The 12461-nt window shown below is 42.9% G+C and overlaps 1 protein-coding gene across 5 annotated transcripts in view; it reads left to right on the forward strand.

Annotated features, from left to right (window-relative positions):
* LIMS1 (LIM zinc finger domain containing 1) overlaps positions 1–12461 on the forward strand; it is a 74601-nt gene that overhangs the window by 32650 nt on the left and 29490 nt on the right. The window contains exon 1 of one of the 5 annotated variants that reach the window (XM_081858143.1): positions 5887–6107. The exons of 3 other annotated variants lie outside the window; for them this stretch is intronic. In XM_081858143.1, coding sequence (XP_081714269.1) covers positions 6001–6107 — 107 coding nt within the window. In that variant the 5' untranslated portion in view covers positions 5887–6000. Of the gene's footprint in view, positions 1–5886; positions 6108–12461 lie in introns of those variants that run through there. One more of the 5 variants, XR_014155550.1, reaches the window with a different exon arrangement.

Consider the following 12461-nt stretch of genomic DNA (forward strand, 5'->3'; position numbering starts at 1 on the left):
TTATTCCAGCTTGAAGAGCCTCTTTCTGCTTGGATGTCAAGAAAGTAACTGGGTGTTGTCCATGGAGATTCTACTTAGTCCCCATACATGAGTCACCCCAAAAGCAGAAGGACAAGTGTTTTGGTCACCTGGAGAAATTTCTAAGATGGTGACAGATGGGGGGCATTATGTTTAGCAAAGGTGCTAGTGCATTATGAATGCTGGCTAAGCCAGTGTTTCTGGTCGTGTCCCAGTGTCTCATAACAAGAACCCAGCTGCTTTCACATCAGATTTGGTAGTTGACGCTAAGCTAGCAAGTCTTTCCCTGAAGCCAAGGAAAGCAGTCTGTTCTGGATTATATTTCCTTCTGTTGAACATTGCCCTTCTCACCTGGATGCTAAACTTGCCAGCTGTTGCATCCTGTACACACCAGGCTGGCTGTAAAAAAACATTTGGGCTGGCTCTGAAAAGTTCTAGCTATACTTCTGTGTAGTGATTGAAATGCGCAGACGTGGGTAGTGTGGTATCCATGTCCATCTATACATTTCAGGCACTAGGTGGAAGTTCACTGAAAGCTGACTAGGGAAAAGACAAGTTAAATATTACTGCCGTGTAAGTGTTGCCTGATACCCAGAATTTCTCACAAATGGAGCAAGCGTTGACGATTTTCATCCAGGGCGAAGGAATCTTGATCTGTTCATCATGTTTATTTTGAAACTGCTTGACAAAGTGGCCAGTCGTTTTAGTGATTGTTTCATATTGCTTTTAAATGTTTTTTGTTGCTGTGCGTTGCCCTGATGTTTTGCAAGAGGGTGGTATATACTTCTATAAACAAAATAAGGTAGCTGAACTACTACAAGTTGCTAAAGATGGTTTGTACGAAATGCTCATTTACACAACTAGTAATTTTTATAATAACACCCTCACTTCAGTCTCTGACTTGTTTACACACTTAAGAGGTGGTGAATCCCCAGGCTGAAGTGAAATGAAAGTCAGCAAATCTCCCCCTATGTAATTAAGCGGCTATGGATCATTTCTCTATCATTTCAGAATAAATGGCCATTTAAACAATAGCACAATCATCATCTTCTGGATATGCAGAGGTGGGCACAAGCAAAGAACTAGCTGAGACTATGCGCAAGAGAGCTTAAAAATAATGAGATTTCCTGTCTGTGTTTCCAAGGATTGTTGGCTCAGGAGAACAACCCTGACTAAATAGCCTCAGGTCCCTAGTTTATATAAACAAACCGAGGGTTAAGAGGCTTATTCACCTACAGTTAGGTGTTACAGGAAAGGAGAAGAAAACCTTTTGTAGAGAATTACAAAGCTGCAGAATTTAGACGTAAAGAGCAACCTATTTATTCCAGGGTTCTAAATTGAAGAACATATTGCAAAACCTACCTTGGAAGTAACTAAATCTTCCGTAAAGAGTTGTGCTCCCTCTCCCCCTGCCGGCTCCTCAAGTGTGCATTTCTGGCCTACATTATTTCATTGTTTTAGTTTTCCAAACCAATCTTGCTGTATGATAAATTAATCTCCCATCAGTTGTAACTTCTGCCTGTGACTAGCTGACCTGCCCCACAGGTGAGAGACAGTCTTATGGTTTTCTGGCTGCTATTGAGATGCTATAGAAGAGAAGAGCCTGTGAGAAGACAAATCAAAGAGCAGGGGCCTAGAAAAGAAATTGGCTGGGGCCTGAGGAGGCAGCAGGCTAAGGCAGTGGCTTTCCACCAGTGTGCTATGGCACCCTGGGACGCCTTGAGTGATGGTCAGGTGTACAACACTGGCCTCTGTCCCTCTCCTTCCCTCCCTCCTCTGATGCCCTCCTGCGTCTCTGCTTCCTGAAGGCTTCCACAGCTGTTCGTCACAGCATCCCTGGCTATAAGCTCCACAGGCCAATGGTGCCTCTGGGGAGCACCTCTCTTTGGGGCGAGGGTGGTGTGCAGCTCAGAGATCAGGGGCGGAAGCAGCAACTGCCCAGAGGACCCCCATGGGGAGTGGAAAGAAGAGGAGAGGAGGCTGAGGGAACACTCCACAAGGGAGGGTGTTCAAAAAAGGGTGAGAGGCCATTACTGCATATTGAATTTGTGGGGTGGGAACCCAAGATGCTTGTACCTCAGCAATATTACTGCTACTGATGGTGCGATACTATACATCTATACTCAGGAGTAAGTCCAGTGGATTTCACTGAGGCATACTATCAGAAGAGTATAGGATTGCACCCTAAGTCTGTGAGTGTGTGTGTGAGAGAGAGGGAGAGAAACGTACACAGAATAGATTCCCCGCCCCCGCAAGAAAAGCTACTAGCATTTCACTTATCTCTGATTGGGAAATCCTTTCCCAGTTCCATTTAAGACTTCGTAAATTTAGTTGTTAAAATAAAGCCACTGAAAAGATGGCTGAATTGGTGGAATGGCTTCAGAAACCGTACAAAATGTGTGGTGTTATGGCAAAATGAGATTGTGCCATGTTGATTGTCATCAGGAGATTAGGCTTCAAAGAAGTTCATGCCTGGATCTGTTTGTGAATTCTTCTACAAGTGCATTGCAACCAGGATTTTGACCTTGGAAGAAGCCGTGCTAGATTGGGGCAGATATGGCTACACAAACATCTGCTGACCTCCATTTGGCAGCCATTCATGCAAACAAGCTGTAGGCTCACATCATGTACTTTGGAGCTAGCAAAATACGCTCTCATTTGCAACAGAAAGGGTGTGTGGTAGCATTTCTCTTGTTTGGATTTTGCCTTATTAGTTTTAAATAGCAAACATGAACCACAAACGACTCTATTTGAGCAAAACCTCTCTATTTCTCCTGTTACACCCACAACTTTCAAATGTTGCCCTAGTTTTCTCTTTAATAGATATCTCCTGTGCGTTCACTTTTTTCCTTTGACAGAAATGACAATGCTGACATGTGTACCGATTATGTTCTTGTAAGAGTTACTCCTGCTGATTTCTTTAAGAACAAAACAAAACCCAACAGCCCTGCCACATGAATTGTTAACTGCAAGAGAGTACTAATTGCCTCTTAAAGACCGCTAATGAAAGATTTTAGGAAGCTGTTGCTTACTTATTTTTCACCTGCTGCATGTTGAGAGAGTTAGCTGAAGCTCTCCCACTTGAAAAATGGAATGTTGCATGTTTAGGCAAATATCAGGATCTTCCTCTCGCCCCACCACCACCACCACCCCAAATTTCTTAGTCTCCAGATGTGCATTCTAAGTGAGGGCTGATTTGGAATTTGTCTCTACTTCTTAAAGTGGGTGTGAACATAATCCTGCCCCTTCCAAGCAGATGTGCAAGGACACACTGTGTAGAAAATTGGTTCCTCAAGCACAGTGGGAGCCATGCTTGGGCAATACGTGGGTTTGTCAGCACACAGCAACTGGATGCAGAACAAGCACCTCTCCGCATGTTCAGCGAATCAGCCCCATCACATGCAATGTTCTTAGCAGAAGCGGATTCTTCATGGCTGGGTCCAAGAAGACATAACCTACTTACTGGAAACTGAGAAAGGGGGAAGGGTTGGGTGGTTTGAAGGGGCCTTAACAATGCATAGTGTCTTGGTTGCTGGTTATAGTGCAGGCTGGTATGTTCCACCTTTGGGCAAGCATACAAGGCCTTCTGTTTAACAAAGACAGTAGAGACCAGCAGTGATGCACTCCGGGTAGCTGTGAACCTGACCTCCGTAATGAAAGGATCCAACAAAAGGATCGTACCTCATCTATTTGCAAATTGTATAAAATATAATTCTTAAGCACATGTTTATATCATGGGGTTGCATTCAATCTTCCATGAGCTTAAAGATTTCTGCTTGTACAATGCAACATGGGGGAGGAGAGTGGGGAAACTCCCATCATGCAAGCATTTACCAAGAATAAGGCTGCAATCATAGCCCCACTTACCTGGGATTTAGGTAAAGGTAAAGGGACCCCTGACTATTAGGTCCAGTCGCAGACGACTCTGGGGTTGCAGCGCTCATCTCACTTTATTGGCTGAGGGAGCCGGCGTACAGCTTCCGGGACATGTGGCCAGCATGACTAAGCCGCTTCTGGCGAACCAGAGCAGCACACGGAAACACTGTTTACCTTCCCGCCGGAGCAGTACCTGTTTATCTACTTGCACTTTGATGTGCTTTTGAACTGCTAGGTTGGCAGGAGCAGGGACCGAGCAACGGGAGCTCACCCCGTCGCTGGGATTCAAACACTGCCGACCTTCTGATTGGCAAGCCCTAGGCTCTGTGATTTAACCCACAGTGCCACCCGTGTCCCTTACCTGGGATTTACTCTTATTTAATTCAGTAGGATTTCTAAATAGGCATAGTTGGAATTATTCTGGATCAATTCCCCTTAACCTGGATTGCTGAATTGAACCTCCATTTTCAGCCACAGTGTATCTCTTGCGTACCAGTTGGGTAGCTATTGGTGATGGCTACTAGTAGTTATGGTGGCTACGCTCTGCCTCTGTGGTGGGAGGCAGTACTACGTCTCAGCACCCACTGCTGGAAACTGCAAGAGGGGAGAATGCTCTTGTGTCTTGATTCTGCTCATTCATTTCCCCTAGGCATCTTGGTTGGCTACTGTGAGAACAGGACTAGATGGGCCAGTGACCAGTTCCAGCAGACTCTTCTGTTCATGTGAAAAAGTGGAGGGAGCGGTTGCTGTTGTGCCTTGTCCGTGGGCTTCCTAGAAACAGCTAGCTGGCCACTGGAAGGAAACCTGATCCCGAATTAGACAGAACTTTGCTTCAATCCCACAGGACTACTGTTCTGTTCTTAATGCTATTCTTAATGGGATGTTCTTCACAAAGCATATGAGCATTACAGATACAGTTGTCTTATTATCATTTAGTACAGTTATCTCCTTGGAGCTCAAGGTGGTTACAAGATCACCCAATTGAGCTTCATGGCCGAGTGGGGTCTTGAACTCTGGTCTCCCAGGTCCTAGTCCAACAGCCTTCCCACGACATCTCACCGGCTCTCAACTAAGATGCTTTTAAACAAAAACCTCCGGTCAACATAAATGTAAAAGATCAACCATCACAGACACATTTTCTTTGTGTTATATATGTGTTCATTTTGTTGTTTTAATTCCTGTGGGTGGTATGATATGTGATCGTTTTTTCGGTTATAATGCGAATCATTTTATTATGCCTAATGCAAATCACACTAGGCTTTTATCACAAGGTTAAATGAGGCATGCATGACTTAGAAATCTCCGGTTTGCCAGCTTCCTCTTTTGCAGGAAAGCCTTTTATATACCCTCCTTGTTTCCCTAGTTTCCAGTGGACCTTGTCCCAAAGCACATTGGAAGGGCGATGAATGATGAATGACGTAACCTTTGGTGCTTGCAACCTGGACAGAAAAATACTCACAATTTTGGACTTTTCTATTTTTGCTCTTGAACTTAAGTCCTCCTACAGCATTGTGTTTCAAAGTTAAGGGAAACTTTCGTGTATTTTTCCTGTCTTACTGTCTTCCACTACTTTTCATTTTTAAGATATATATATAAAACCACCTTAAACACCGAATTAATTCTTAGGTAGAAAGCCACAGGCCTTTCTTCCCTCATCAACGAAGTGCTAATAGGTTTTTCTTTCATGGTGGTGTAACCGTTTAGTTGGTCCTTAGCTGAAGATTTTCAGCTTCTTTAAACTGGCAGGAAGAGGTTTCTTCTTGTTGTTTGTGGCAGTTTTGTTGCACAGTGAGTGGTTCCATTTGCTTCTGGGCGCAGAAACAGCTGAAGCCCTAGCTTCTCACAGAAGCATCCCTTAGGTAGGAGGCTTAACTCGCTAAAGGAAACACAGTGCCCTCCGTTCTGGAGGGTGTGTACCTATCTGAAACAGGAAGCAGAGCAGCAAACTGCCTGTGAGGAGAGAGACTTGCAATTCAGATCAGCGCAGGTGTGCAGTCTCTCTGTGAGAGACGTCTTCCCTCCGAGCATCTTGGCAGTTGTGCTGTTCAACAGGAGCTCTTGTGTGTTCTGTGGGGGGGGGGAGCAACTGTTGTGGGTAGAGCAAAAATGACTGCGTTACAGCTGAAAGAATTATCGCATTCAGGTCTGTACAGGAGGCGACGGGACCGTCCAGATAGCCTGGGTCTTCAAGGGTTACCTGAGCAGAAGCTGAGGTGAGTGGTGGTGAGGAAATTAATGGTTAACTTGAGACAGCTCTGGGTGTCTTTTGAGTTTAACGCTGACGCCTGACAGAATCAGTTGCAGAAACAGAATGCAGGGTGGTGGAATTGTAATAACGCTAATTATAAAATGTGCCCAATTGGAAATAGTCCAGAGTTGCCAGGATAATCTAGGAGGAGTTGAGAGGAAGCAGCTGTTTTCCATTTACTTCATTTCTCAGTTTGACTTACTATCTTAAATGCTGTAGTAGCACAAAGAGTGACTGTAAGAAGTGTCAATAATTCTCCTTCCCCAATATTTTTGATCACTACTTAATTTCCCCCAGAACTAACCAATCTCCAGATTACATCTTAAAAATAAGTTTTAGTTTCCAGCACACTTGCATTCAAAGAGAACCCCATTGCCTTATAGGAGTCCTGGGCTGTTCTATTGGGTTTTTCTTTTCATTTTTAAAAAAAAGTTGTGATGTGAGACTTGTCAGATCTTGATTTACTCCCCACCCCCCATAGATTTCAACTTATTATTATTGAAATGCTTTGCAACAAAAGAATGCAGTAGAACCACTTTATATGACCTTACGAAGGGAAAGTAACCAAAGAAAAATCTTAAACATTAATGACACTGGTTAGTTTCCAAAAGTTGAGCTCCTTTTAAAATATTGATTTTATAAAAGTGCAGGTCAGTAGAAGATTTCGTGTTGCTTTTCAAAAAAGGAACTCAACTTTTTGAAACAGAATGGTGTAATGATAATAGTGATTAATGTAGATCTGGTAACGAATAACTTGCTGTGTAAAATTGCATTTTTGTACGGAACTGTTAAAAAAAATCCCTGAGCAAATGTCAAAAGTGTTAGTGAAGGGGAAGAGTTTCCTGTCATGCTTTGACTAGTGAATGACTAGCGTTTTTTTAATGATTCCATTAGGTTTTAACATAACAATGTAAACCTCCTATTGAACTCTGGGTTCCTTGTTAGCTGGTGCTGCTGGATAAGAATCTCAGAAATAAGAGAGCAGAAATAAGCATGCCTGCCCCTGGGCAACTGGATCTCTGGGCAGATCTTTGGATAATCTGTAGTAGATGGGCAAGGACTTCTCAATTGTTTAACAATAGCACCAGCAAAATGTCTCTTCTCCTTGAAAGTGGGGTGGTAGTAAACCGGGAGCATATTTTTGTTTGTAAGGACTGTGAGCTGTGTTCAGTTCTGATTTTCAGAAACTTGATTCCTGGCTCAGAATACTTAAAATTCATAAGTGTGTATCTTTTTGGCAGCAGAGTCTGGCTTTCAGTTAAAAAAGAAACCAAGGAGAAATCTTGCAATCCTGCCCACCTCTGCTCTGGAACAGTCAACACCCTTTGAAAACAAAGCATACTCTCTATGAAAAAAGGGCCCCTGCCAATTCAGATAAAGGGTAGAAAAGAACAGTTTGCTACCAGTGAAGTCTTGCTCTGTATTCTTCATAATTCCTGGTTTGCTCAAGAAGTGGGCAATAGTCATTTCCTCTGTTAAAGCAATGGACCTCACCTGTTAACTTAATGGTCCATTGACCCAGTGTTGTTGCTGAAATTTTGGTAGAACAGTGACCAAAATCCCTGATCCCTACAAGCTTTTATAGCTAACCTCTAAAGAAATTACCATGAGACCACTTTGCTTTCCCTGATAATACCATCCTAATGTCAGGCTGGGATCTGGGTGGTGCTGTGGGTTAAACCACAGAGCCTAGGACTTGCCAATCAGAAGGTCGATTTGAATCCCTGCGACGGGGTGAGCTCCCGTTGCTCGGTCCCTGCTCCTGCCAACCTAGCAGTTCAAAAGCACGTCAAAGTGCAAGTAGATAAATAGGTACCACTCTGGCGGGAAGGTAAACGGCGTTTCCGTGCACTGCTCTGGTTCACCAGAAGCGGCTTAGTCATGCTGGCCACATGACCCAGAAGCTGTACGCCGGCTCCCTCGGCCAATAAAGCGAGATGAGAACCGCAACCCCAGAGTTGGTCACGACTGGACCTAATAGTCAGGGCTCCCCTTTAATGTCATGCCATCCTATGGGGGGGAAATGCAGCTCAGGACTTGTATATGTTTACAGCCAGCATAATGCAGTTGTCAAGAGTGCTGCACCAACCAGAATTCAAATTGCCACTCAGCTGTGAAGCTCACAAAGTGACTTTGAGGCCATCACTCCTTCTCAGCCTACCCAACCTACCCTTGCTTTAGGAGTATTAGGATAAAACTGTGTGGCCCCAAGTTCTTTAGTGGGACATGGGATAAAATAAAATAGTAACTACTTAAATCAGGGGCCGCCAAGACATGGCACCCCCAAGGTATGGGTGCGCCCACAGAAGCTTTCCCCTGGTGCATGCAGGTTCCCTTCTCCCCGCTGAAATCAAGGCTTGGAAGAAAGATGTCATTGGAGCCAATAGAACAGGTTGTGGTGTGTGGTTCGTTGCAGTGGGTGGGGGTGCCCATGACAGCTTCTCTAGCTTGAAAATGTGCCAACAGGCAGGTGACCCTTGGCATCAGTAAAGAAAACGTGTAGAAGGTGGGCGAAAATCAAACTATAATTTCTGACTGCTAATCAAAATTCTCAGTTGCTGGTGATATTTAAGAGTTCCCATTCCTGGTGCATCTTGGAGGTCGTCTCTAGTCATATTGGCAAGATTTTTATTACTTTGGGACTGCCTTTCCAAGCCATCTTCACTTTGCATTATAGGTAAAATGTCAAAAAAAGTTGAAAGTCAGTACTGGACGAGGTATTCACCTTACCATTTCCACTGTTTAAAGGTCTAAGTTCAGTTTCTAATCCAGGTAGCCTGTGTTCTTTAAGATTTCTTACATCCTTGTTCATAAAGAGATTTCTTTGGACCTAGGTCTTGTTGGGTAAAATGCTTTCCATATAAGACTGGGCTGCAATCCTGCGCAGACTCTGCTTTGAGTAAATCCCACTCAACTTGGTAGGACTTGCACGGGATTGCTCTGCACAAGAGTTTTGGATTGACATGAGGCAACTATTAAGCTAAAAGATCTTCAAGATGATGCTTCATAGATGACAGCTGTCAAAATGCCCCCCCCCCCATCTCCGGCCAACATACATTCTGCAGTCATTCTGGCTTTGTCCAGAAACCTTTTGAGCAGCTGTGCATTGCAGTGGGTCTATGTAGCTCAATAGTGCCAACAGGGACAGCTGTTTTGGTGCATCATCCCAGGCCTTGTTGCTGCTCTTCCAGGCAGCACTTGAAAGTCACCATCTCTGCACCCTAGGCGCCTTGAAGTAACAGTCTCTAAAATGGATCTGTTGGTGCATCGTCCTCAAACGCTTCAGTTTCAAAGTAGTCTCACTAATGGCTTTGGGTCTGGGTTTCAGTAAATCACTGGTTTTGTTCCGATTCTTCTTTTTTTAAAAAAAGAGAAAGCTTTAATGAGATCTTTAATATTACATATTTCCTCTTATCTCATAAGAAGAACTCCTGTACCTCCCATTCTGACATACATTTATGGCACAACATGAAGGCATTAGATCTCATTTCCCGCCCCCCTCAATAATGTTGCTGCGCTGCAAATTGAACGATCCCTTTTTGAAGTTCCAATACGAGTTGCCACTAGCTCTGGAGTTCAAAGTTAAGACAGTTTTAATGTAGCTTCACCCTGTTATTATTCTTTGAATTATAGCAGTGCCTTCGGGGCCCCAGCCAAGGCGCCTCCATTTTAGATTGTATATGTTCGAAAAAGATTCTGCCTAGATAGTTACTACTGTTGTGGATTTTTCTTCCTCTCCTTTTTTTGGGGGGGGGGCGTGGAATAATTGCCACCTCTTATTTTATTAGGAAACTATTACTCACATTTTGTCGAACTGTGATATTGCATAAGATGCGTGATATTTCCATTGCTCAAAGCTTTGAATATCTTCAGCAGGACACACCCTGCTTCTCTCTCCCATTGCCCTCGCCTTTACCCTTAACACTTTTTTTTGGCGTGCGTGTTGCTTAATCATCCTTCAAGAAATGCCTTTTGATTTACTCACTAGCCCTAGAGTGCAGAATTACTGGATGGGAATGTGCAACAGGCATTACAAACTCTGGCTACGGGCGCTGCTGTGTACCGGCAACAGATTCTCTGGCTTGTGTTTTGTTTGGCCACGCTTAATGGGGGAAAGTAAGCAGGCAATAACTCCTTTTTTTTATTGCAGATGTGAGAGCATATAAGTAAATGTGTGGCAATAACCATTTGATTGGAACCTGCTTATCTCTTCTGTTACATCTGGCTAGTACATTCCATGCGGAGAGCAAAGAGTGACAGGTAGATCTAGCCAAAGACAACTTTTCAGTACAGGGTAGGAATAAGTACATACATACCTGCCTGGCAACTACTTACATAATTGTTCGAGTATTGCCCCCCATAGAAGCAACTCTGTGCCAGATTCTGGTTTTGAGTTCTATATATCACAGACAACATCTCACTGGCAGGAGCTCAACATATTTAGACCAGCACTGCTATTTTTTATTTTTTTTTAGAAAGGAAATAAGGGCTTGTCCATTAACATCTCTCTGCATCTTTATCTTGTGCCCATCCCTCCCAGAGAACAAGTCTCTTGCTGTTCCCACTGTCCTTGAAAGAGTTTAACCTGTTATCTGTCATCTGTATCTGATAAGAATAGTTCTCAACAGGCCTTTTTACATCTTGTTCCTGTAAACAGTTGAGTTTCCCCATTTATTTCAGCCTGATCAATGGGGCATCTCCGCTCTCATTTCAGTAGTTGACATGATGTTAAAAGTACAATGCAAATTCATTTGTCATTTTTTGCAGGTGCAGAGGCTAATCTCTTTTTTTAAAAAAATTATTTACAAACAGCAACCACAAAAAACACATACAACAAAAACCACAATAACACTAATAACACAATTTAACAATTCAGATTTGAGTACTGATATACCTATAACTACACCTTTTTAACAATATTTCCCCACCTCTCCTCCCCCTACTTCCCACCACTTTCCGCCTTATCTCTTAAGTAATCCTTCCATATTTCTTCATATTTATCCATTCTTAATCTGCGTCGATGTGCAATTCATTCATATGTAACTAGTCGGTCCATATTGTCAATCCATGTTCTCAATGGGATCTTTTTGAGGATCTTCCAATTCAACAAAAGAAGTTTTTTTGCTTCTAATATGGCACGGTACATCCATTTTTTTTTACCCCTTGTAATCTCCCACGTTTCCGGTATATAATTTAGAATTACGGTAAATTCAAATCCCCTAAATAACTTTTTTTTATTATAATTACTCCTGCTATATATAGCTAATCTTTTGGGTAACAATCTCTAATCCCATTTACCTGCAAGTAAGCTACATTGTGTTCAGCGGAATTTACCTCTGACTAGACATGGTTCGGATTGCAGCCTTAGTCTGTCATGATGAAGAATACATGGTGCATTGACATAACAACTACAGTGGTATCTCGGATTATTAACTTAATTCATTCTGGAGGTCCGTTCTTAACCTGAAACTGTTCTTAACCTGAAGCACCACTATAGCTAATAGGGCCTCCCGCTGCTGCTGCCACACCACCAGAGCACGATTTCTGTTCTCATCCTGAAGCAAAGTTCTTAACCTGAGGTACTATTTCTGGGTTAGCGGAGTCTGTAACCTGAAGCGTCTGTAACCTGAAGCGTATGTAACCTGAGGTACTACTAAATACTGTTATTGGGTGAATGTATTTCAGTGTCTTCATTTTGAAATTTTGTGCCAGCAGTACAACGGTAGACCTGCAGCTTGTGATCACGATTCAGCAGATTTCCAGTATTGTGTGTGAGTGGGGCTGACATTTTAAAAAATGCTTACATTTAAAAATAAATAAATCTCTGCAAACAGTAATTTAGCACATCAAGAGTAAGATGAAGCCTTTGGTCTGATTGTTTTCTACATACTGGACATTTTTTCATACTGAACATTTATACATTCATAAATGGAATGCAACCCGTAAACTGAAATCTGGTGATTTTGTAAATTTGCTGCAGATTTGACTAGAATCGAGAAATGAACCTACTCAGGGTTTATCTTTCTAGTAGGGGCAATGACTAAAGGGACTGTCCCATCCATACTGAATGCAGAAAGAAGCTGCATCACATGGCACCTCTGAAACAGAAAAGGTACATACATAATATGCATTCATTACAGGGACCAAGCACTTGTACATCGTCACCCTTGCTACTCGTATATATGAAGAGTTTTTCATCTTGAATTTTGGTGCAGAGATTAAAAATCCGGTGATGTGCTGCCCAATCCCAAACATTCCAGTTGGATGCAAGTTCCTTAGACTTCAGTAAGGTTTGCTCTCTTGTAAGAACATAAAGAAT

This window comes from Podarcis erhardii (genome assembly GCF_964252035.2).
Source record: "Podarcis erhardii genome assembly, chromosome: 4".
NCBI lineage: Eukaryota > Metazoa > Chordata > Lepidosauria > Squamata > Lacertidae > Podarcis > Podarcis erhardii.